At 35.3% G+C, this 27,774-nt stretch overlaps 1 protein-coding gene across 4 annotated transcripts; it reads left to right on the forward strand.

Annotated features, from left to right (window-relative positions):
* The first annotated feature begins 1,948 nt into the window (after window positions 1–1,948).
* Window positions 1,949–21,594, forward strand: LOC131076399 (calcium-transporting ATPase, endoplasmic reticulum-type). Of its 4 annotated transcripts, none has more exons than XM_058013556.2 (9): window positions 1,951–2,493; window positions 4,642–6,051; window positions 6,366–6,471; window positions 6,609–6,730; window positions 17,226–17,504; window positions 17,677–18,060; window positions 20,085–20,194; window positions 20,363–20,591; window positions 20,708–21,594. In XM_058013556.2, exons 2-9 carry the CDS (start codon window positions 4,687–4,689, stop codon window positions 21,269–21,271), a joined length of 3,159 nt encoding a protein of 1,052 aa, XP_057869539.2. In that variant the 5' UTR covers window positions 1,951–2,493; window positions 4,642–4,686; the 3' UTR covers window positions 21,272–21,594. The 4 variants fall into 4 exon arrangements, with proteins under 4 accessions (XP_057869543.2, XP_057869539.2, XP_057869540.2 ...); XM_058013557.2 differs by having other exon boundaries at window positions 1,951–2,280; XM_058013559.2 differs by having other exon boundaries at window positions 1,951–2,246.
* The last annotated feature ends 6,180 nt before the right edge of the window (window positions 21,595–27,774 follow it).

Genomic DNA, 27,774 nt, shown 5'->3' on the forward strand with positions numbered 1-27,774 from the left:
TTCAAGATTAATTACCATTTTCCTAAATATTTGAATTTCTAAATTCAAATTTGAGCACATGGCTCATAACTTCTAACCACCTAGCCTAACCACCCCCTAGCCTAACCCATTATATCTAATCCTAGTTTTAACTAACCCTATCCTATCTTGCACATCCTAACCTCTTTTATCCTAACCTCTTATGGGTTGGATATTCTCCCCTTGAGACATATGGCATTTTTGCCACATGTCTCCTCCCTTGGACACTTGCCCTCTCATGAGCAAGGTTCCTAGACACTTGTTACCACAGAGATGACATGTGTCCCTTCCTCCAACCTCTTCTCCAACTTCCTCAATCTTAGCCTTTGATATCTTCAGATTGAATCCAGACCGTTGATTCTTGCCACCTCAGCTTTGGCCTTGGAATTCCTATAAATACTCCTCATTTTGGAGCAATAAAGATCCCTTGCATTCATAGTTTTTGCATTGATATTATAGGCATTTTACATCATACCCTCTAGCATAATTAGCATTTTAGATCAAATACTAGAATGTTTAGAATAGGTTTTATCATGTTAACCTAGTTTCAATTATCAAATCATGTGGCTTAAATCTTCAATTTAGCTAATCAATCATCCTAGTTATAATCATGCATCAAATCATCCTAGCCTCATGCATTTGCATTATCATGATCATATAGCTACTCAACTTTTGAGTTGCCACTTTGGAGGTCATTGCTTGCTGAGAGCCAACAATCCAACACCTTCAAGGTCCTCAAAAATAGAGGAAAATGGGACATCTCAAGGAAGGATTATGGTTTTGATTTCATTATGTAGTTTTCAATTTGCTTTCCATTTATGTTTTGTTGTCTCATTAATTGTCCATGTTGAATACATAATTGACCACATTTTTAGCAACATTGTTAGGTAATGGGATGTCTTCTTTCTTTTCTTAAAGTGATCCTCTTTTAGGATTATTATTATTATTTTTGAATGGAAGAGTTTGTTTTGTTATTTTATAGAGAGCATAAGTCTATGCTAATATCTTTTCACATGGGGGAAATAATTGGTTTGCTTCTCATGTTTCAATAATTATTTTTGAACACATGTTAATTAAAAGTCCACTAAAAAAGTTCATATGTACCAATAGTTGCCCACTTTATATCCAATAGTTAAAATCACAATTTTAATTAAAAGAGTTGTGCAACTTTATTGGTAGGGGAAGGGTACTAGTAGTCATCATAGTTAAAATAGTTTCGAATTTCGAAACGTAAGTTTTTAGGACCACCTCTATTCTAAGAAAAAGGAAAGATATTATTTAACTTCAAACACTTGAGAGTTGGAGGCCATTATGGATCGACTAACCAATGATGTTTATTAAAAATCTCTGTTAAACCAAGATAATAATATTTGATATTTTTTATTTATTAAAAAGGGTATTAACACTAATAATTTTGGTGATCAATAAATTATGGGGAATATATGGTTTGGGTAGATATTATGGTGTTTTGGTATAATTAGTTGATTGCTAGGAAGTTATTCTTTCCATTTTTATGAAACCCTTGTGGGGAGCTTTCATTCCTTCACATAACATCTCTTTGAGGCATTATGTCAAACAATTCATTCAATATTTTTTAACTCATAATTTATTTATTCATTATAATTAGACAAAACTTAAATACACTAGCAAACTTAATTTTATAGAAAAAAATTATGAGGCTAACCAAACATCCCAAAAGTACATGAACACTTCTACGACCACTAGAATGGTTACTTGGGATTCTATGTTCACTTATCTTCATATTTCAAATTCAATTTACTTACATTATAGAATAATCCTAACGACCACAACTTTTATTTTCTCTAATCTTTTCACACTACATAATTATATTTCTGATGACCTCTTCACACACTAAATAAATTATCCAAACTGTAACCATTGCACCTGATTAGGGTGTGCTAGTTAATAGTAAATTTTAAAAATCAAATCAATTTTTTTTTATGATTAAGCTGTGGCTCCTTCACTTCAGTTGTCAACTAAAACTGAACTTTCAGAAAAGTCGAAATTATACGTTGTGCGGCTTAAAAAAATGCAAAAGTAAGCATTTTGCATCTTGATGCTCTCTGAAGGAAGGTGGCGCGAAGGTACCGAAAGGTCTACGCTTTTAGCGTTGGCTTCGCATTTTTTGGGGCCTTCGGCTCTGCCTGCTATAAAACTATACTCCATTAGACGTGGATTGGGCATGGAGTGCGAAAAGAAATACAAGTGTAAAAGAGAGAACTACTTTTGCTTTCTGCAATGGTAGTATATTCATATATTTTACATAGGCAAAGGTTTACGGATATGTTTTGAAATTTGTGCTGCATTTTGCGGAACTTACCTTGCATTTTCTATATCTTTGTTATCTTTGTGAAATGTTGCCTGTATAGAAGTCAATCGCGGACTTATGCTTGGAAATTGGGTAGCTAGCGTTGGGAAATTTCAGTGCTAATATAAGTCCGTCACCAACAAATTGTAATTATATCATACCCACAGGCTTTTTATCTTTCTGGATTGAGAGTATTGGGTTCGTTGAATTTTAGATAACCTGGTTGAATTTCACTGTCGAATTCAGTTGTGGTTGCTTTTATGATGTAATGAGGAATGCTTAATTTTTGTTGAAAGTTTAAATTTGTCTAGCTACATGGAGTGTTTTTTTTTTCGTTTGAAATTACTTGGGGGTAACCAACTGAATGGTATTTGTGAGTTTGACGTCTGCCTGTTTTCATAATGTAATGGACGAGTCAGTATTCTGCTGTAATTTGAAAATTTTCTGTGGTTAGATTTGGTGGAAATAGATAAATCAATGAAGGTGTTTTGTTTTGCATATTTTCTAAAACTATTAGGTTTTTATTGTAAAATTGAATTTTGTTTGCTTCCATGATGTAATGGTTTTATTGAGATTGAGATAAGGTGGAAATCTACATTTACATATCAAACTGTTGATCTGTTGGATTTAGTACAGTTATGTAGAAGTGCTGTTTGTTTGGAACAGATTCCTAAGAAAAATATCGAACACTCTTGATGATATGATTTATGAGAATTTGATTAGGTTATATCCATAACCCTTATTCACATCTCTATCTTCAGGTTCTTGGGAATTGGGATGTAACCCACAAACACTGAAGATGATAGCATGAGGATTAGGGTATGACAACAAGTTAACTGTCATTGAATGGGAAGGGGTTTGAATCTTCTAACCTTGGCACTTAAACACACCCATATTATGAAGACTGCAATGCACGGAAGGGTTAGAGAATAACATATGAACTGTCTCATTCAATTTGACTGGAGCTGTATCTCCCGGAATCTTTTCTGGTGATACATTTTTTGTTGACTGGATTGTGGTCCATAAGAAAATTGGGACGTTTCTCTCATTACAATCTAGTGAAGTGGGTTATGGTGGGTGTGGCAAGTGTTACAGTTGCAAATCAGATTGGATTTATAAAGGTCTATTCAAGATTATAAAAATATCATTTTTGTTTGTTAAATTCAAAGATACATTCTTGGGTGTCAGAAGGTAATGTTTATGTAATAGCTTAAGGCAGTATAAATGTTAGGGGTCTTGTTTAAGGAACATTATTTTCTTGATGCATCAGATTTTGAAGAATTTGTTAACCGTAAGCAATTTGCTTTGATATGGTGCAGTTTTCTTTGTTATGGTGAAATTGATACTTCATTGTTTCGAAACTTTTCAACTTTTAAGAGTAAGTTTATTATTTTTATTTGTTGAGGGCTTGCCATTTGTTGAACAACTTGAATTTTCTTACTGTACAATAGTTCACTATATCTTGTCATATTTTCTTTTTTGAAGAGTTTTGTCATGTTGGAATATCTTTGGTAATTTGAATTAGATGTTCTGTGGTTCCTCTGGTTATTAGCTGCTTATTGTTTAATGATTTCTTCTTTAATATAAATTGCAATCGTGTTAGAAGAAGCATTTCAGACTTACATCTAACAAAACCAATTTGTTTGGGTGTTCAGCTGCTTATTGTTTGATGATATCTTTAGTTGAAATTTCTTGATGTCAATTGTAGTAATGATAGAAGGAGCACTATAAAATTTGTCTGATAAAACCAATTGTTAGAGGGTTTCCACGTTTCAAACTTCTTCTTTCAGAACAATTTTATGCTATATTCAACTTGTTGGCCATCATATATCTTTTACTAAAGTGTTCTACTTTGTTGTGTAGTATTTTTTTTTGCATTTTGAATTGATAGCTGTTGGTGTTGGAGCTATTAGCTGCTTGTTTAAATTGTAATGATGGTATAACAATCATGGCAGTGTAAATTGTAATGATATATAAAATACTTTTCAAATTGCATTTATTTCAGGTAAGCACATCTCTGGTAGAATGACATTTGAATTGGAACAGTAGTAGAGTGCTTTTGTAGATGCCAATTTGCATTTGTTTTCCCCTGTATAACTGTGTTTCATGCCCATATAAAAGGATCAAATTTGTTGTGGGGACTCTAAATTTCTTGCTTAGAACAGTTTTAGTTTTTTGTCGATTGAAGGGGATTCTTAAATTCCTATTTGTGACCGAAAGTTGTTGTGAGAGTAGACTAATCTTAAAATGCCTTGTAGTCTTTCTTGATGGTGGACAAATCTGTTTTATTTCAGATTCCTTGGTTTGCTGATTTTGCATAAATTCTTTGATTTGCTGGAATGGGATCCACAGAAGAAATATTCTGTGCTTGGTCCAAAACAGTGGAAGAATGTTCGGAGGAATACGATGTCAGTTTAGAAAAAGGATTAAGCTTTCAGGAAGTTCAGAAACGCCGAGAAAGATATGGATGGAATGAGCTGCAGAAGGAAACTGGTAAACCTTTCTGGATACGGATTCTAGAACAGTTTGATGATAGACTAGTTCATATACTCTTGGGGGCAGCTTTAACTTCATTTATTCTTGCCTACTGGGATAAAAATGAAATTGGTGACGAGGGAATGACAGCCTATGTGGAGCCTTTGGTGATTCTCTTAATTCTTATGCTCAATGCCATTGTAAGAGTATGGAAGGAGTCTAATGCTGAGATGGCCTTAGAAGCCCTTAAAGAAATGAAATCTGAACAAGCAAAGGTCTTGAGAGATGGATCTAGTATTCCACATCTTCCAGCCCGAGAACTTGTTCCTGGGGATATAGTTGAACTCGGGGTGGGGGACAAGGTTCCTGCAGACATGCGAATTGCATCCCTGAAAACATCAACCTTGAGGATGGAACAGAGCTCCCTCACTGGAGAAAGCCATCCTGTTTTTAAAAGCACAAAAGCAGTCCTTATGGATGACTGTGAGTTGCAGGCTAAAAATTGTATGGTTTTTGCAGGAACAACTGTTGTCAATGGTTGCTGTACTTGCATTGTTGTTAGCGTTGGAATGTCTACAGAAGTAGGAAAAATTCAAGTCCAAATCCAGCGAGCTGCCTTAGAGGATGATGATACACCTTTGAAAAAGAAACTACATGAATTTGGGGAAAGTCTGACGAAAGCCATTGGATTTGTTTGTCTTCTAGCATGGATCATCAGCTATAAAAGTTTTCTCTCATGGGATGTTGTTGATGGCTGGCCAAAGAATATTAGGTTCTCATTTGGGAAGTGCAGCTATTATATCAAGATTTCTATTGCTCTGGCTGTTGCTGCTATACCTGTAGGATTGCCTGTTGTCATTACTATGTGTTTGGCCCTTGGGACTAAGAAGATGGCACGGATGAATGCAATTGTGCGCAAGCTTCCTAGCATTGAGACATTGGGTTGTACAACAGTTATTTGCTCTGACAAGACAGGCACACTTACAACAAATCAGATGTCAGTTACTCAATTTGTAACCTTAGGTCACACTATGAGTTCAATTCAAGAATTTCATGTGGAAGGAACAACATATAACCCCACTGATGGGGGTATTTTAGAATGGCCAGCACATATGAGTGTAAATTTAGAAAGTCTAGCAGAAATTGCTGCAATTTGCAATGATGCAGGAATTTCTTCCCAAGGTCACCGGTTCCATGCTACGGGAATGCCCACTGAAGCAGCTCTGAAGGTTAGCTTGATTTCCTGTTTTGTGTTTTAACATATATAAATGACAGAGCTAAGTGGGTCTTGAATCATTTAGATATAATATTAGATGGAGCACCAGTGGACAAAATACAATTTCAAGTTTGTTAACAACAATCAAGGACACAAGAAGGAGAGAAATGAACATAAAAGATTAGACAACTCAAGTTTATATCTAGGATAGAGAATCCTGCAGCTATTAATTAAAATGCAAAAGGAAGATTTAATGGTAAAGTGTACTTCTGGTTTTTATACATTGTTTATAATATTATATATTTCCATGTGCTGCGCTCTATGAAGGTTTTGGTTGAAAAGATGGGAATCTCCAGTTTGAAGGCCATGAATATTGGTAATGGTGGAAATGTAAATGTCAACCATACTACTGAGAATGGAACAGAATTATTAGGTGAGTGCCTATGCCCAAATCTGCTCTCATCCAGGAGCTTATTTATTGATAGTCAAGTTTTTAAGCGATATCTTGCAATATCAAGATTCTTTGTGCTTTCTCTACTTTATTTACTCACTGTCTTTGCTTCAATGCAGTTTATTGCAATCAGTTAATAGAAAAATCAAAGAGGTTGGCTTCATTGGATTTTGATCGAATCCGGAAATCTATGGGTGTTATTGTTGGGGATCTTTCTGGACAGAATCGCCTCTTAGTGAAGGTTTGTATTTGATAAAAAATACACCTTTTTTAAGGCCTTAAATTCTATATCACACTCTTTATCCACTTACTTTAATCATCACTTAAACTACATTAAACAGATATTCTCTAATTACAACTGCGAGCTTTGATTGATGCATCAAAATATATGACATTCTTTATCTAGTCTCTTTAATGATCGTGATACCAGGGGATATTTGTGGGACAGCACCATTAGGAGCTAGATGCATTAAATGAAAGGAAATGTTATACAATGATGTAAAAATAATAAACTGCATTAAAAATGTGACACATAGGACATATAATATAGAGGGAACAAAAACTCATTAATATGTGTATTTTGTACATGGCATACTCTTAAAAGAATATATATGATTGTATAGCTTCCACTTGTCATGCTTGTCCTCTAATTTATGATAATATCTATCTATGATGAACCTGCAAGACAAAATATGCTGAACACATAAAAAGTATTGCAGAAATGAAATAAATAGAACAGTTTTATTATTTTCTTAGTGCTACTTCAAGGGGGCAACCTACAAATAGAGCATACAATCCAAATACAAATATTTCAAGATGCCTTTCTAATTGAGAAGTCATTACAATATATAGATTTTTTCCAAAGGCAACTACTACCATCCCTTTCATGTGGGATAAATACTTTATTCTAATAGCTAGTGGGGTGACTTACAAAGAATATGCATCCCTTTATTAAATCTACCTTAGAGTGACATACAAAATTTGTGTGCCTAACTAAATAGCTATCATAAGATATCAAGGGGTACATAACATTTCATCCCTCTTCAAAAAGCTTTGTCCTCAAACCCTAACTTGTGGAAAGCTAGATAGAAAGTTGGTAGGATCCCATGTGGCATTTTGAGGTTGTAGGCTCTTCCATTGGACTAATAACTCCCTCCAATAGAGAGATTGCAAAGGTTCTTGGTGCATTTTGTCCAGAATAGTCAAAGGTTCCAAAATATTGAGGCCCCCTTGTCCAACTTAAGTAGTGTTGTTAGCAGCCAAGAAGTAGGTCCAATCACTTTCTTGAGACATGAGACATGAAAAACTAGGTGGATTTAAGATGGTGGAAGTGCTAACTTGTATGCCACCTCACCTATTTGTTTGATCACTTGATAAGGATTATAGAATTTGAGAGCTAACTTATGACCATTCTTGTCTTGTAGTGAAAGTTGCTTGTGGGACTAGAGACGTAAGAAAACACAATGACTAATATCAGAAGCACACTTTGTCCTATGTTGATCCACTTGCTGTGTCATGTGATTTTGGTCCATTTTCAAATTATCCCTAAGTAGTCAAGAGATCTCTTCCTACTTGGCCAAAATGTTGTTAATCTATTGCAACCTTAGAAGAACTTGAAACATAAGTATGAAAGGAGGGTGGGAGAGTACCGAAGAGGGCCTCATAAGGAGTCACTTTGGAATCACTATGATAAGTGGTACTGTACCACCATCCAATCAAAGGTAGCTTTAGGCCACTGTCTCTATTGATCAAACACAAAATAACACAAATAAGTCTCAAGGCACTTGTTGAAAATCTCTGTTTGACAATTAGTTTGAGGATGATAAGTTGAACTCATTTTCAAGGTAGTGCCTTGTATCTTCCACAACTCTTACCAGATTTTGTTTGTGAAAAATGGATCATGATCATTGACAATAGATCAAGGCATCCCATGGAATTTGAATATTGAATCCAAGAAGTGTTGGGCAAACATAGCATTAGTATATGGGTGAGGTAAAGCACATAAGTACACATATTTGGTCACGTGATCCACCACCACCAAGGTATCTTATTTATCCCCTAAGATTGAAAGCTCCATGATTAAATCAATAGAAAAATTATTCCAAGCATGATTGGAAATAGGAAGCGGCTACAACAATCCTAGGGCTTTGAGAGTTTCCCCTTTTGTCCTTTAACACACATCATATTAACTACAAATGTCTTAATATCTCGCTTAAGGCCATCCCCCCAAAAAATATTGTTTCACTTGCTCATAGGCCTATGAGAAACTCAAGTGTCTTGTAGTAGGGGTGGAGTGAAATTCTGTTAGAATCCAAGGCTTGCATGCTGATTTGTGGGATAAATAAATCCTATTTTGATAGGTGAGGTTTTGGCTTATCCATCCAAAACTTGACACCAATTTTGGATCTTGTCCCAATTGTTGAATGATGTCTTGAATTATAGGGTTGGTACCCCTTTAATCTTGATCTCATCTATCTAGTTTGGCACCAAGATGTAAAGAGAAAAGATGGACCCTGGTTCTTCATATTGGCATGAGAGGGCATCTACTACCACATTTTCCTTACCTTTCTTATAGACAATCTCATAGTCATAGCCTTGCATCTTTGCCACCCATTTTTGTTGTTCGAGGGAGGACATCCTTTGTTGTAGAAAACATTGCAGGCTATGATGATATGTTTTTGTATGGAACTTATGACCTAATAAGGACACCATTGTTGGAAAATATGGACGACAGCCCACATTAATTTTTCACTTGTTCATTTAGTCATAGCCTTGCATCTTTGCCACCCATTTTTGTTGTTCGAGGGAGGACATCCTTTGTTGTAGAAAACATTGCAGGCTATGATGATATGTTTTTGTATGGAATTTATGACCTAATAAGTAAGGACACCATTGTTGGAAAATATGGACGATAGCCCACATTTATTTTTCACTTGTTGATTTAGCCAAATGGTGCCCAATAAGTTTCTTGCTAGTGAAAGCTAGGGGCCATCCTTCTTGCATCAACACACCTATGCTTGTGCTAGAAACATCACATTCTAGAATGAAGGGTTTGTGAAAATTAGGTAGGGTCAACACTAGGGTAGAGCACATGGCAGTTTTGACTGCATTAAAGGCCACCCTAGTTGATTCAAACCAATTGAAGGAGTTCTTTACGAGCAATGTTGTCAAGGGTCCAAAATTTTACTATAATGATGCACAAATTTGTAATAATAACTTGTTAAGCCTAATAACCTAGAAAAGATTTTGATAAAATTTGGGCATGGCCATTCATGCATCATTGCAATCTTCTTAGGATCAAAATTGGACACTCATTGGTGAAGTATATGGCCCAAACCCTCCACCCATTGAACTCCAAAGGCACACTTAGAGCACTTTGCAAAGAGAGAATGTTCCTCTAGAATCTTGAGAGCTATCTCCGCATGATGAAGTTGATCGATCCATGTCATGCTACAAATGAGAATGCCATCAAAGAAGATCACAATCAATTTTCATAAGCAGTAATGAAACATTGTATTCGTGAGGCTTTGAAAAGTAGAGGGGGAAATGGATAAGCGAAAGTCCATAACCTAAAATTAATAATGGCTTTCATGAGTCTAGAAGATAGTTTTAGGAATATTAGCTTCTTTAACCCAAATTTGGTGATAGCCTCCAACTTACTGAAAAAATGAGCCCTTGAGAGTTCAACAAATGATCAATGAAAGGGATAGGAAATTTATCTTTGATTGTTAATTAATTCAGCTCATGGAAATTAGGGCACATTTGCCAGCTCCCATATTTATTGGGAACCATAACTATTGATAAAGAGTAAGGACTATCATTAGGGAAAATAATACCTGCCTTTTAGGGATCCTTTACCATTTTTTCAATTTCATTCTTTTTTTGAAAAGGGTACCAATAGGGCAGATATTAGGAGGGTGGCTACTTGGGATGAGGAGAATGGAATGGTCATGGAACCTTGGAGATGGCAATCCTTTGGGTTCCTTGAAGACTAGACTTATCAAGGAGGCATTTTAAATTGGATAGAGTAAGAGGCTGAGCCTCTATAGAGTGAAATTGGGCCAAAACACTAGAACACCCTTTCTTCAACAATTTTTCCATATGATGCTAGCTGACCATTTGAACATCACTTGTAATGTCCCCTATTAGGTTTAGGACACCAAGAACACAGATGTTACTGCCTATAACTCAATAACAGTTCTGTTCTTAATCTGATCAATGGTCCAATCGATGGTTGTAGATTTTAATTTGGATTCCTTATATAATTATATTATATCATGTATTCTATGTTCTCTGTGCAACTGATTATATGCCCACGGTGATTGTTCTCTTAGAGCTATCCAAACTGGATGCAAAGATCCGATATAAACTCCTTCCCTTTTTCTCCACTGTATTCTATCCTCCTTTTATCTGAGTTTTTTCCTAATTTTCTCCTCCCCCCCCATTTCTATGCCCATATCAGGGGTCTTTATACTCTTTCGATGGTCAAGGAAGAGTCACGTAAGTCCAGGGACAACAACCTTTCAGAGTCACTTTAATTGGTGATTAAAAATTAATCGGGTCTCTCCACAACCTTCGGTGTATAATGCCATAATAATATTATTATTTATTTTATTAATGTGTAATATTTTTTTATGATAAATGTTTATTATAATAATATTAATTTACTTTATTTGAATATTTCAAGAACATTATTATCAATAAATATGAATTGAATAATAATATTTTAATAAATAAATAAATATTTAATAATTTCAAATAATCTTTCGTTAGTAAATAATATATTAATTAATAATAATAATTGTTTCGTTTAGGTTTTATATATATAACGATCAAGGAGGGGACATGACCTCACTTGCCTTCAATCCTTGTAACTTATGCTCTCAGCCATTGTGGTGGAATCTGAGCCAAATCTAGGAGTAGTCACAAGTGATTGGCCCTAATGTTTGGAACACTAGACACACATTACCACATTGGCACCCCCTAAGGAAAGACCAAATATATATGTGCTCAATTGATGATCCCCCATTGTAAGGTTGACATGCGACACTTGCTCCCACAAGAAACAATATTAAAAGAGGCAATGGAATCTAATGGATTGCAAGATATTGGCCAGCCTTGTACAACTAGCTAGTAGTGTCTGTACCATTAAATTTTGGAAATTATAGCTTAGTGGGGTGTCGAGAGCCACTTGGATAGGGGGAATGGGAACGAGCTGGAGGAGTGGAAGGTTGACCTCGGTGCACTAGAAAGTAGCTGGCTCATTTGTTAGGGGAGATGAGAGTTTGAAGCATTGAGGGTGTTGAAGTTGTCCTATTTGCTTTATTTGATCCAAGTGGTCTTTGAGAGAGTGCATAGTTGGCTCTACTGGGTTTTTCAATTCTTGAGAACAGTGAGCTGCCACTATGGACAGAAATGTGGTCCAAGAAAAGGTCGTTGAAGTTATATGACAAATTGACTTGCTTGAAGATATGAGCATAATTGGACAATCCATGGAAAGGGGTAAAAGTTGGCCCCAACCCTAAAAAAGTGTCATGCCCCATATCATGTCATAATGGACATAATGATAAAGTTCACTACCACATTAGAAGTAAATAAACAAATTGAGAAAATTGTCTTATTTAAGACTTAACAATTTTCTGTGACTCTAAGACTGATCCCATCCTATCAAATAAACTGCACCAATGCATAAGATGATTAACACAGTTTTGCTCAAGACTTTAGCCATGCATCAGTTAAGGAACAGTGAGTTAAGATTTATTGAGCAGATATCTTATTTAAGCAGCAATCTTATCCCTTGTAAGGCTGCAATTTTAATCTTAGGGGAAGAATGATTAATATTAAGAAAATAGCAACAATCAATTACTAACAGTAAAGCAGCGATTTAGTCAACAACATATAATTAAGGTCAAGAAGCCATGATCAGTTAAGAAGAGACACATCCTTATGAAACATGACATCCATTGCAAAGAAGGGTGACACTTCACTTTACCTCAGAAGCTATATAAGATTGATTTGCAAAAGAGGAGGGGGATTGAAGGGATTGAGACTTATAATATATGAGATATTAATACTCAGCAAGATAGACTGATTAAGACAGTTTGGTATGAGGCTCTATGTGTAACATAATAATTGCTGTGCCAGCATATTTATATTTCTGCACATTTATCATTATTAATGTACTGCTGTTTATGATTATATCACAGTAACCACTGACTGCATCTGATTTATTAATTTATGTAATTCATTTATTACATTTAAAGTATATGTATGATGCTAGAGTTTGTCATATTTCTGAGTACTTCCAGCCATGGTAGAAGGAATATAGGCCTGAAAGATAGGTACGGTGATGGGCACTCCTATAGGTATGCCACCTTTATGAGGGGACTAGATGGTTTCATGAGGCCAAGGGGGTACAGAGGGTACTACCCTTGGGCCTAGTGGAGATGGCTTCCGGGGCACCCTGTTGTGACCTCTTTTCCCTATCATGGTGCATCAATAGAAGGAGATCAATCATAAAGAGAAGGAAAAGGTTGGCTAGATGAGGGGGTAATGAAAAGTGGACATCTCACTGGGTAGTGTTATGCCCTGCATAACACACCCCAACTTTTCGCTTCTCAAGCTGGGACCCCCCCTTTTTGCTTCGCGTTGTTTTCTTCCCGTTTCCTTTTCGTTTGCACTTCGGAACCTCGGGTGTTGCTTCTATCTCATATAATTTTTGCATGTTACGAAATACCTGCCTATGGGGCACTGTCATGGAAGTGAGTAGTGAGTGCTAGTTTCGTAATAGTTAAGTGGAACCCTGGAACCTCGAAACCTCGAAGTCTTTGTTGTGTGTCTTCTCCTTGGTCGTTGTTGTCGTCCTGTCGTTGCTTGTTCGTGTTTTTGTCATCCTTCCTCTTCCAGGTTGGTCTTTCGTTTCCTTGTCCTTGTTTTCTCATTTTTTCGTGTTTCGTGTTTTCGTAGTTTAGGGTTTAGAGTTAGATTTCATGCTTTCAATAAAATCGACTTTTATCAATCTGTAGGTTGTTGGCCTTGTTTCTCAAGTTCCCGAAATCCTCAATAATGGACCCTAGAACTTCGAAATCCTGAAATCCTCAATAATGAACTCCGGAACCCCGAAATCGTGAATCCTCAATAATGGACCCCGTAACCCCGAAATCCCGAAATCATCAATAATGAACCTTAGAACCTCGGAATTCTGAAATTACGAAATCCCAACCTCTGGGGCACTGTCACCGAAGTGAGCGGTGAGCGCTAGTTTCGTAACAATTAAGTAGAACTCCGGAACCCCGAAATCCTGAAATAATGGAACCCTGGAACCCCGAAATCCTGAAATTACGAAATACCTGCCTCTAGGGCACTATCATGGAAGTGAGCGGTGAGCACTATTTTCGTAACAGTTAAGTATAACTTTGGAACCTCGAAACCTTGAAATCCCGAAATCATCAATAAATAGACCCTGGAACCCCAGGATCCCGAAATTTCAGAGTACCTTATGATTTTGCTAATATGATGAATCTGATTATGTGTCTTGTTTTGCATGTTATGAAATACTTGCCTTTGGAGCACCATTATAGAAGTGAACAGTGAGCGCTAGTTTCGTAACAGTTGAATTAGACTTATAGAACCTTCCACCTCATCCCAAAATAAGACTAAAGAGTACAAAGGAGGTGCTCAGAGTTTTTAAATTCAGAACAGAGTATATTGCTGACCCACCAATCGCTTCCATAGAATGTTTCATCAACAACTACTAGAAACACAAGATGATTAAAGGACAAACATGTAGTTAGAAAAAGCAAAATGCATGTTGAAGCAATGCCACCACCACAATCGCTATAGCTTCAACTGATACTGGATGTCACACTTGCTTTTTGGGCATTATTTTTGCATATTACGAAAAACTTGCCTCTGGAGCACTGTCACAAAAGTGAGTGGTGAGTGCTAGTTTCATAACAATTAAGTGGAGTTCACAGGCAGCGACTTGCATGTCAATTGCAGCTCCCATCATTTTCTAATGCTAGTTTTGCATGTTGGATTACCATCACCACCACTACAACTAGGCCTTCAACTGACGCTATAACTCTCACTTCCTTTTTGGGGGAGATTTATGCATGTTACGAAATACTTGCTTCCAGAGCACCGTTTTGGAAGTGAACCTTGAGTACCAGTTTAGTAGTACTTAACTGGAGTTCAAAGGCAGAGACTTGCATGTCAACTGTGACTCCTTGCTTTTTGTAATCCTTAATTTAGACATGATACCTTCCTAAGGTGTAGGGGAAAATTCTATAAATTGTAAAATTTAGGCCATTTAGAGGGTCCACAAATTGATGATTTGAGGCCCAATTAGAAATTCTTTTAGAGATCTTTATGCAGATTTTATGAGTTTGAGTAGATGTTATGATACATTCTTTGGAGTTAATACAAGAAGCAGCTTATAGATTGCCTGATCTATGCGTATGTGTTATGAATATGTTCTTTGCAATCTGGTAATGTCTATTGTTTGAAATCAGCAACTCATTTTGGTCTTATGTTTTATTGCTTTATGAATCATATTGTGCACATAAGTGGTGTATGAGAATTAATGTGATAGGACGATATTGTGGTGATATTCTTTCCATGAATTTGTGAGGTTGCATGACTTTGCATGTTTATTGGAGGTCCGTTATTGAATGCTGGTTTGGATGATATTGATGATTTTTAGATTGCAGGGTGCTAATTGAGTAGTTCATTAGGTGGTTATTGTATTGGTTTCATTGTTATTTTCTTGTTTCCCTGATCTATCTTTTGCAGTTTATTTTAAAGAGAATATAAATCATAAAATAAAAAAAAAGTTAAGTTATTGGAAATTATTGGGATTTGTTTCAACCAGCAGGCCCCTTGACAGGTACAACCGCATCAACCATTGAGTTGCCCATCACCGTCGAGACCCGACTATAGAGACCTTGGAGTAAGTTTCTCGAAACTTATTGCTTTTCAGGAGAGGTGGCGAGTGTTCACATAAACTACTTGACTGTTGGTGAGTGTGTCAAAACACCCGTCAAAAGGTAGACCATCTCATATGGATGGCATGGGCCACATGAGGCCAAGACGGATGGCATATCTACTCTTGGGCCTAGGGTAGAGGATCCGAGACACCCCATTGAAGTCACTCTCTCCCATGCTCTTATGGTTGAGCCTTCCAAATATGTTTAATGCTTTATGATTGAATTGATAGTTCTGCCATGGATTCACTAATGTTCAATTATTATCAGCTTGTTGAAATTGTTGTTGTAAATGATCTCTAATCTGTTTGCAGTACTTCAACCAGGTGAAGGTACACTCGAAAGTTGAAACCCACTTACTCAGAAATTGAGAATTAGGGCAAATTTAGTGCATTCCCGATTAGGGGACATTACAATTGCTAAGGAATGTAGGCCTGCAAGAGGGGTACGGTGATGGGGCACTCTTGTAGGTATGCCACCTCTACGAGGGGACTAGATGGTTTCATGAGGCCAAGGGGTACAAAGGGTACTGCCCTTGGGCCTAGAGGAGATGGCTTCCAGGGCACCATGTTATGACCTCACTTCCCTATCATGGCGCATCAATACAAGGAGACCAATCATAAAGAGAAGGAAAAGGTTGGCAAGATGAGGGGTTAACACCATTGTTATAGAATGGGGTGCATAACACCATCTATCTAGATATCTATAAATAATTTTACAATGCTGTGAGGACTAAAGAACCATTATGGAAGATGAGATAGCTCTTGTACATGTGATTCTTCACCTTCCAAAGGTTAAGCTGCATTGTGATAATTTCAAAATTATGACATGTAAACTTGGCTCTTAGAGTCATAGGTGGGGCTTTACCCATCTAAGGAGGAAGGCTGCAATATTGTCAGCATTCAATGGTACCATGCGTTGTGAGCTGGCTTTTGCACTTTGGAATCTAGGTGTCTAGAATCCTGATAAAGTCAATGATGAAGATTGCATAAGGTTTGTCGTGTGCTTGAATGATGACATGTCTGATCTTACCATGATGCCCAGTACCATTAGATATGTGTTCAGTATCTGGTGAAGATGGAATGATGATCTCGGAAGTACTGCGGACTGCTAAAGGAGATTGTGTGGTACAATAGACCATAAAATATGAGTTGATGTTAATGCAATCCGTGAGAATAGGTTTGGAGGGGATCACCGAAGTAGTATTTAGATAATCCTGATATAAAGTAGATATATTCTGTTCCTATAATTGCCAGCTTTAGTTGATGTATCAAAGTTGTGTGCTCTTTGTCATACAATTGTCTTTGGTTTTAGTGCATTATTTTTTCCATTATTTCTACTTGTTTATGGTGTCAGGTTACTGTGATTATGGTAAAGGAAGGTATAGGTCACTGTTATTGTTGTAAATCATAGAATGTTTACTTAATCAATACCTCAGGCTTGTTATTTTGTTCTGACTTTATACTGGGAGTCACATATATCTGTAATACTCTTTGATGCAATAGTTCCTTTATAGATTTAGGTTTAGAAGTTCATATTGGATAGAGTAGAGATTCATATAAACATTAGAATCTGTATTTAGATATTTGCATCTACAAGTGCTCGCTCATGAAGACCATCAAAACCATGGATACTAGCAGGGCATTTGCTTTGGACTTAGCAGCATTTCATGTATTCTATTCTTACCGGAATAGTAGTTTTGTTTTTTGACTGCTTTTATATGGTGTTATTAAAGTCTAGCTTTATGTGCAGGGTGCTATGGAAAATGTATTAGAAAGAAGTGCTTTTCTGCAGTTAGCAGATGGAACCATAGTTGAAATGGATGATGCATCCAGGGAATTACTCTTGATGAAGCTTCACCAAATGAGTTCAAAGGGTTTGCGCTGTTTAGGCCTCGCATACAAAGAAGACTTGGGTGAGTTTAATGATTATGATGGAGAGAATCATCCTGCTCATATGAAATTGTTGGACCCAGCTAATTATTCTGAGATAGAGAACGATTTAATCTTTGCTGGTGTTGTTGGATTGAGGGTAAGTTCTGTTTCAAAAATATACTTGTCTATCTTGTCCTCCACCCTTGTTTTCCTTTAATTTTGAATTAGTATTCTGTTTGAAATTTTTTTTATTACAGACATTTCTTTTCCTTTTCCATGGATTTATGCTGTCATTTAACACAGTATAATGAAATATTCCAAATTAATAGGATCCTCCTCGTGAAGAAGTTCATGAAGCAATAAAAGATTGTAGAGAAGCTGGCATTCAAGTAATGGTCATTACTGGTGATAACAAGTTCACAGCAGAAGCTGTATGCCGGGATATCGGTATATTTTATGAAGGAGAGAATCTTAATGGGAAAAGTTTCACTGCAAAAGAATTTATGGAACTTCCCTTGAACAAGCGTTGTGAAGTTTTGGCAAAGCCTGGTGGTTGTGTTTTCTCTCGAGCAGAACCTAGGCATAAGCAGGATATAGTACTCATGCTTAAAGAAGCTGGCCAGGTCATAGCAATCACTGGAGATGGTGTTAATGATGCACCTGCTTTAAAGCTTGCAGATATTGGAATCGCCATGGGGATTGCTGGTACAGAGGTATGCAGGTCTTCTCTCTTTTGAAAATTCTTTTCTTCTTTCTGATAGTTTTTCTCTTTTGCTATTATAATTATTTCCTTTTATTTTGGAAGGAATGCAAATATTTGTTTTTTTATTAGTAAGATTACTAATTTATGCATCATATAGCATGATGATTAGAGATACTTCTCATAGTTAAATCCTATCAGCGTTACACTGAAATGTAAAAACTATGGTGTGCGGGTGATAATATGTTAATAATAATTAACAGTTACACATTTGTGCATGGCGTCCTCGTTTTTTGGCTTTTGTCTTCCTGCAGAGTAGATCTGATGTCGAGTATGAGAAGACATCTAAATTAGAATTTTTAATAGTTTTTTAGAATTATCATAAAGTAGTTTGGTGACATATTGGTGCTTAATGAAGTTCCAAAATTGAAATTTCTAAAGAACTAGATAAAGACAATGGGCTCACACCAATTGTAATATATAAATCCCCAAGAAGTACATGGACCTTACAGCACGCACAGCTGTAGTCCTGCCTCATGGTCAATCAAAGACTTTGTATAAAGTGTGGCCACCACTAATATCTTGGGAAATGGCTCAGACTTTGTGAATACATATGTTCAAGCGAAATAAATTGTGGTATTCTGATCTCAATCTGGTTATTTCATGCTTGGTCTCACTTATACGAAAAAGAGGCACTTTCACTCTGTAGGGCGCTTGCTGGGTTGAAGTCACTTCTCTTGCATTTCAGTGTACTATTAATAGACCTTTTGAATATCAAAGATAGTCTTTAAGTTTCTGTTAGCATTTTTGTATTGCATAGATAGGAGTTTTTAATTTTATCAAATACTCTTATGGCCATCAGCTTTAAGCGTTACTTGGATGAATAGATCTTTTGAATATCACAGATGATATTTAAGCTACTGTTTTAGTACTTTTAAAGTTTTATGTACCGTATTTGAATGGAATAGGGTTTTTCTATTTATCAAATATCTTAAGGCCTGTAGCTGTTAGGGTTATTCATCATCACTTTGGTGATGGAACTTGGTGCTTTTACATTCAATATCTAAATATGTGTTCATACAATCTTCTAATGACAATAGCTGTTAGTGTTCATTGGCAGTGTTGGTCTGAGTCAATCATCACTATGGTGATGGAGTGTCAACTATCGCTTTGGTGATGGAGCGTTACTTGGATGAATAAATCTTTTGAATACTACAAATGATATTTAAGCTACTGTTTTAGTGCTTTTATGTACTGTCTTTGAATGGATTAGGATTTTAATATTTTAAAAATATCCTAATGCCTATAGCTATTAGTTATATTGATCATCACTTTGGTGATGGAACTTGCAATTTTTAGATTAAATATCTAAATACGGATTCATACAATCTTCTAATGGCAATAGCTGTTAGTGTTCATTGGCAATGTCGGTCTGAGTCAACCATCACTTTGGTGATGGAACTTGGCACTCTTATTATTCTATATCCAAATAGGAGATAATATCATAGATGATATTTAATCTACTGTTTTTGTACTTTTATGTACTGTATTTGAATTTATTAGGATTTCAATTTTTATTAAATATTCTAATGGCTATACCTTTAAGGGTTATCAATCATCACTTTGGTGATGGAACTTGGTGCTTTATATTCGATATCTTGATAGGGCTTCGTACAATATTCTAATGGCAATAGCTATGAGTGTTCATTAGCAGTGTTGTTTTGAATCAATCATCAATTTGGTGACAGACCTTGGCACTTTTACAATTCTATATCCAAATCGGAGATCAGATTCCTTAAGCACTAGCATTTAAAGTCTAAGATACCAAGGTTATTTAATCAACCATCATTGGGCTTTGGATGAAAGGTTCATCTTGGGCTTTTGCCGCAATCAACCTTTTTTTCCCCTTTATACTATTAATGTTTGGCTTATAATTCTAGATACTAAAAGCCTTTCAGTTAATAAATAAAAATGAATGCGCTTCACTGTATTGGTTATATTGTAATCACATTTTCAACTTTTTTTCCTGTATTTCAGGTTGCCAAGGAAGCATCAGACATTGTCTTAGCTGATAATAATTTCGGCACTATTGTTGCTGCTGTTTCAGAAGGCCGTTCAATTTACAATACCATGAAAGCTTTTATAAGGTTGTCATCTCTTCTTTTAATTGCAATTATGAGATGAATTTTGAAAAGGGAATAATAGTAGATTCATAGTTCATGGTAGGTGTTTCTCCTGGTCCAATATATTGCATTACAGTTTAGAAATAATGGAAGATATGAATTGAAGTATCTTATTTCATGTGCTTTCTGCAGGCACATGATAACATCAAATATTGGTGAGATAACTTCTATATTTATAACTGCCGCATTAGGCATGCCTGATGGTTTTATACCAGTGCAGCTTCTCTGGTTAAATTTGGTCATTGATGGTCCTCCAACAATGGCTTTATGTTTTAATCATTCTGACATAGATATTATGCAAAAACCACCTCGAAAAAGTAATGATGCCCTAATTAATGCCTGGGCATTTTTCCGCTACATGGTATTCAGTTTTCTATTGCTACACCACTGATTTGTAGTTATCTTTTGGTTGACTTTGCATTCAAGCTTCAGCTGTGAAATAATTTTGAATCTCTTCTGATTCTCCACTGAATGCAGGTCATTGGTACATATGCTGGGCTTGCAACGGTTGGTATATTTGCTTTGTGGTTCACACATGATTCATTTTTAGGGATAGACTTCTCTGCAGATGGCCACACATTGGTAGCATTTTCTCAGCTCACCTCATGGGGTGAATGCCCATCTTGGGAAGGCTTCAAAGTTTCACCATTTTTAGCTGGTGGGAGAAAAATTTCATTTGATTACAATCCTTGTGACTATTTTTCACATGGAAAAGCAAAAGCAACAACTCTTTCTCTCTCTGTATTAGTGGCCATTGAGTTGTTCAACTCACTTAATGCTCTGTCTGAAGATAATAGTTTCTTCACCATTCCACCATGGATAAATCCTTGGCTGATGTTGGCAATGCCTGTTTCTTTTGGGCTCCACTCTTTGATCCTTTATGTTCCATTCCTCGCCAACTATTTTGGCATTGTACCCCTGAGCTTTAGTGAGTGGTGTTTAGTTATAATAGTTTCATTACCAGTGATATTGATAGATGAAGCTCTGAAATTAATTAGGAGGAGAATGTCGAGAGGACATGAGAAGTATAAAACTGCTTAACAGACCATGTGACAGTCTCGTGGACTGCTTTTTTCAGCATTTCTTTGGTTAGTACTAGATGGGGCAACGTTTATGCAGGGAGCAGAATGCATCCTGACTACTTTTTTGCATTTATTGATTAAATTGGAAATTAGAATACAATTGAATTCTTATTTTTAGTTTAATTAATAAATGTAAAAAACAGGCTAATCAGGGTGCATTCTGCTCCTTGCCTAGACACTGACCCTTTACAGTGCTAATTCAAGTTTACATGTTTATATCTTATTTTCATGTCATATGTGTAAAACCTCGTTGTTGAATAATGGGAAAATGTTGCTGAATGAGGGCTCTTTTCTGCTTTTTCCAATTAAAAATGGAAGCAAGTTTTCTGGAGGGAAATGTCTTCAAAGCAAATTAAGAAAAATGCTTGAAACATGTTGGTCCTGATGTGGTTTTATTTTCTAATAAAACCAGACAAAAACTATAGCATCTAGTGGTTGATTATTTTTAACTTTTTAATTTGTTATGTTTTGACATAAAACTTGGCAATTTTGAGTAAAAATATTGGCAATAATGATGCAGCAAGGATAGGGTGCCAAATTTAAGGTGTCTTTGCCCTTGTAGCGAACAACAACAATTAATATACATATTTGTGATGTAAAATGCAATCTATGGTTTTAATTCATATTTAAAATGCAATCTATGGTTCTAATTCATATTTAAAATGCAAAGGAACCATGCATAACAATGCACATTGAAAAATTTATAGCTTGCTTTGAAAAGTTGTTATGATTCATATGATTTTTTTTTTAATAAAATCTAATTTGAGTTTTCCCTCTTTGTCTAAGAGACTTGCTCTACCTGAATGGAAACTCTTACCATTTTCTTCTTCAAGAGCATTCTTCAAAATTGTAAAAGCAATTTAAAGATTGGTTCTCTGACACCATTTGTCTCTTCATAATTGGGTCAACCATTTGCATTATTTTATATTCATATTTAGGTTAACTTTTCACATTTGGGCATACTCTTTGCATTCTTGTCTTTTTGCATTTTTGCCTCTTAACATTTGAGTTGACTATTTGTTTTCATATAATGAATCATCACCTATGTTCATGATCAATGCAACCTTTGATCAAAGATGATTCACTTTATTAACTTACATGTATTTTCTGTGGTCAACATACAATGTCTATTATTATGTTTTGATAATATTAGTTATTCGACTACGTATTAATAGTTTGCATTAAGTGTTTCTCAATATTAGATAGTTATAAGCATCAATCGATTGATAGTTGTGTTTCTCTTGGCAACTCTTAGGTCCTTTAAATATATTATGTATCATCAAGAAAAGTGGTATGATCTAGTTGGATCAACTTTGATCTTTGCTTAACCATCCGTGATATTCTTCTGTAATAATTTTATATGTGAATAAAGATATATTTTACTCTTGTATCTCATATAACATTAAACATTTGGTGTCATTGCCTTGAAAGAAATTGAGTTAGATTTGAGCTATTCATGCCCTTAGAACCCAATAAAGGAGAGAAGAGGTCACAAGGTGGTCAAGGCCATGAGATTAGGGGATCTTTAAGGATCATTGAGCAAAGGGAATGGAGGAGAAGATTACAAGAAACAATTGATGAAAATACAATTAGATGATTCTCAAGTCAAAGCCCTTCTCAAGATCGTAGTCAAGTCGAAAAGTCAAGACAACTTTAGATGAGGGAAGATGGTAGACATAGTTACCTTCCTTTACAAAATTATAGGAGTTTAGCCTTGGAGGCATTAAAAGGTTGTTAATTGAAGGAGAAGTCAATCCAAGGGTGTATAGAAGGTTGAAGTCGAGGGAAGAGTTGAGGATTCTTGTGTAGCTAAGAGTGTGAGAAGCACTAGAATGTCTGAATCAAAATTCATGAGCAAGTACATTCTATGTGCTAGGTTTGCATCAAAAATAAAACCATGACAAGTCCTAGTGGAGAAAATAAAAGTTGCTCAAGTTTATAGGCAATGGATTGGACGATCCTATTAGGCATTGTAAGACTTGTGAGACAATCTAGACAACCAATTAGCAAGATAATAAAACAATTTGGCTACAATATTTTACAACCACCTTGCGAGGTGTAACAATTGACAAAGTACACAAAAATTGACCAAGCCTTTATAGATGTATGGGAGATATTAAAGGCCTTTGAGGAAGAATTTAAATTGCTTCATGATGACAATGAAATGGGTATGTGCAGGATCGAGGTGGGCCAAACAGGCCCTTAAGTGGCAATGAAAATAAAAAAAATAGAGTTAGGCAACTTGACGTGAAAATTTGATGAAGTTACCAACATTATTTAAAAAATATGTAAGAATAAAATATGTACCAAATTGAATTTAGTTTTTAAGCTACTAGTTGTTTTCTGAAAAAAATAAAAAAATCTACTTGATGAAAATTTGAAATATCAATGCAATATTACTAAAATTTTTAGAAAAAATAAGCAAGTGTCTGGTTGACCACTCCAATCACAATCAAATCATAATATTTTTGTATAAGATTTTAGATATAAGTAAAAGATTCATGTCCATATGTGATACAATTTTTTTAAATAAATAATTAATTATGATTTTTTTACAACAACTTTTTAAAAATATAAAAAATTGTATGTTTGATCACCATAACTTGGTCAAAATTTTATGAAATTCAAACTTTTATTTTTAATCTTATAGTATACAAAGCATAGAATGTGACGCATGTTTCAAATTCAAACAATGTGATACCATTTGAAAGTTATAAATATTTTTCAATCAACCTATCAATCATGACTTTAGTCAGAATATCACCACTTTTTGGGCCCTTGTGATCCTTGCACATACCCAAATAGTACTAGAAATTTACAATACAAAACAAGGTAAATGAAAACGTACGAGCTTATAAGCGTAGGCTTAAAGAATTGCTGGTAAAATTGGAAACATAATCAGTTGATGCTCTAAATAAGTAGTGGATCATCGAAGTTTTACTTCTATCATTAAATAAAAGATGAAGGTAGTACCACTGTCATCCTATTCTGAAGCCTACAATTGGACAATGGACATAGAAAGTGAAGATAAAATTTCTTCCCATAGTAAAAGAAAAATAGAGGAAGATGGCAAGTTTGGATGACAACATGACAATGAATTGGGAAGAATACAAGTACTTTGGAAGGGCATGCTCTAAATGACGAAGAATTTAAGACATAGAAAGAAACCAACAAGCTATGGTGCATTGAGTGCAAAATTGAGGGCCACACAAAAGGTAACTATCGTAGAAAGATGTCTTGTGAGATTTTCTAGATTATGGGTCATTCAATAAAGGAGTGCCCATACAATTTAAAGAGTAGGATTACACAAGGAGAGAAGTCCACTCCATCAAAGTTGCATAATGCATCTCTAGATAGTTATCAAAATCAATGAAGGAAAAATCAAATACAACACGAATCTAATGAAAATACAAGTACCTCTTTGTTGATGGAGGTAGAGAAGAACGTAGTACGACTTTCTACAGACAATCATATTGATAAAGGTGATAAACCTTCTTGAAAGTATGCCACAACTAAGAGTGGTAACCAACATGATCAGTGATGATCAAAATAAGAGACATGAAGGTACAAGTAAGGACATGATATTAGAACTGTCACAATAGTGATAACAAATCATTGATATAATGTTGTTGACAATGTACATAGGAAAGAAGCCATATGTTGTACAAATGTAGATCATGGGAAAAAATATGATGAATACAATTGTCGATGGAGGATGAAAATTTAATATATTTCTAAACGATACATGGAAATTCCTTGAGAAGCTAATCCTCCGGCCATTGACCTTCCAACTAGTAGGTGTGGGGACATTGATGCCACAAAAGGTAATGATTGGTACCCAACAGTTCTTGCTTAATTTTGTAGTCACTTTGTTATAGAATAAATTATTTGATGAATTGATGGGAAGAGGATGGTTGATTCCAGCCAAGTTAGATCATAATTAGAAAAATAATACAATCTTTATTGAAAAAAGGGTCAAAAGTATGTCATTGGTTTGAAGAATCAAACAATTGGCAAGGAAGTGGCTTTCTTGAATTCTTCAAATTTAGAATTTGGAGAAGAATGGATGGAGAGTTAGGATCCAAATTTTGGAGTTACAAAAATGTTTAGAGGATGATTTTTTTTCTCCATGGCCAATTTCATTGGAAAATTGAGGGTTATGAAGTATTTGTGTTGACTTGTAATTTTCTTGAAGCTACAACTTTCAACGAACAAAATTTGATGAAATAATGCAAAATCACCATGCACTAAAAATAATTACAAAAAAAAAATCAAGAAATATTGGAAAAAAAAAGGAAAAAATTAAATTCTAGTGAAAATTATAAGATGGAGGATTATTAGGTACAACTACTTTATTATGATATCATATGACATTGTTAGATAAATAACTCACTTGTTTGGTAGCCAAGAGTAATTAAAATTGATATTGCATGGCTACCAAGGAAATTGATTTTTTTAGACATTGAGTGGCAAAGAAAAAGGAACCACATAATTATACCATATGACATTAAATATCAACATCATCCAGTGCATAAGGCTCGACAATCTTCCCACAACACATAGTTGCCCTCATTTATGGACATCGTGTAGATACCATCCTTCACACAAAAGTTTGCATTATGTAGCATACAACCTAGCAACATATGAAAATCTTTGACAATCAACATACATCATCACAAATGTATGATGAAAGTGGTGATAATGGTTGGTCATACGATAATAATTTTATCACACTGTATGGTGTCTTTGGAGGTATACAATACAAAATTCATAGGGAACATGAAGTTCTATTCCATAGAAAGAAAGAAAGATTTTTTTTTAACATCCACAAGACTAAATATAGCCTATGGGACATACCCCTTCACAAATCAACTTCTACATTTCAACTCTTTTCTTGTGCAACATGATGATGAGTTCCCCTAACTTCTCCACAAACCCCTTGTTGAATAAGTTATCTGAAGAGCTAGTTGCCAAGGTGTTAACATAATTGTCCCTGCTGGCCTTGAAAGCATCGCATTCTAGAATGGAGTGTTTTTCTGTTTCAACTTTACTTGAAGTTAAAAAATACACTCTTTCCTCCCAAGCTTCTTTTGGTCTTTTCCAATATCTGGTTTCATAGCGAAGTTGACGAGAATAAGTTCTTAATTGAGCAATGAGAATTTTGGCTTTCCATAGTATATTGTTCGCTATGCACACCTTTTGATGATGGTTACAAGAGGGGTAAACCTCTTCAATATAGTATTTTTTCTTTCCCTCTAGCTCTTTATCCCAAGTATTCTTGTGCAACTTATCTATAACATAAGCTTTTATCTCCTTACTATTTGTGGGGCCCATGTTCAGGTATATATCCCATTTTCTAAACCATTTTCTATTTTGTTGCATCCAAGTCTTCTTTAGTTTGTATAATGTGGCATTGAAGACAACCTTAGGCCATCGACCCTCTTCCATTTGCCCATATGACATTCACTGGAAACACAAACATTTTATTCTATATGAATTCACATTGTACAATACTAATTATGGCATATCAAATGGTAGATTTTATTATAGTGTATGGCTATGTTATTCATTCTCTAGTGATATGAATATTAATGCATCATATTTTTCACCCCTCATCAAGCATCGCATCGTATAACACATGTTATCTATCATACTTAATGTATGACCATCCTCTATTTGCAAGTTGCAACGATAGACTATTGTTTATCCCGCATAACAAAAATGTTCATTCATAGCATGCCATCATTCAACATATCCTTCCTTCATTGCACAACAATCAACCTACAACAATTTCCTTTCCTGGTTGACATCATACAATGGTTAAACAATCTCAAATCTCTATATATTTTTTTTGTCAACATTTATTGGGCCTCTTAAAAAATCATGAAAATGATGTGTGACATGAAGATTTGTGTGGTTTTGAAGGCCTTAATGTTGAACACCTAGCAGGACTAAGAGGGGGGAGGGGGAGGCGGGTGAATTAGTCTAGAACTTCAAAAGAAATTATTAATTAACTTATTCAACATCAACACTTTAACCATCAATGCATCAAATAGAAACACATAATCACATGAACACCAAATATACATGGAAAACCCAAACAAGGAAAAACCATGGTGAAAATCTAACTCACAATATGAATAACAATGTTTACAACATTTTAGGCTTGTAGCCAAGGATCACCAACATCCGAAGGACTTGCAGAACTCAGATGCACTACCTTAGGCAAGATACAAAAAGACTTCTACAACTGAAGAAAACACTTCTTCAGGACAAGATACAAAATGCTACCAAAGGACTCAATGTCAATCAACAATGAATGAAATAGTTGAACTGAAAATGAGAAGGATTCTCTCGATCATGAAATTGTCTTTGAACAATAATCAAGTAACCAATAAAATAGCAAACATTTCTGATAACCTCCATTGTCATAACACTCTGTCTGACATAATATATCAGCTT

Source organism: Cryptomeria japonica, chromosome 7 (assembly GCF_030272615.1).
Source record: "Cryptomeria japonica chromosome 7, Sugi_1.0, whole genome shotgun sequence".
Taxonomy (NCBI): Eukaryota; Viridiplantae; Streptophyta; class Pinopsida; order Cupressales; family Cupressaceae; genus Cryptomeria; species Cryptomeria japonica.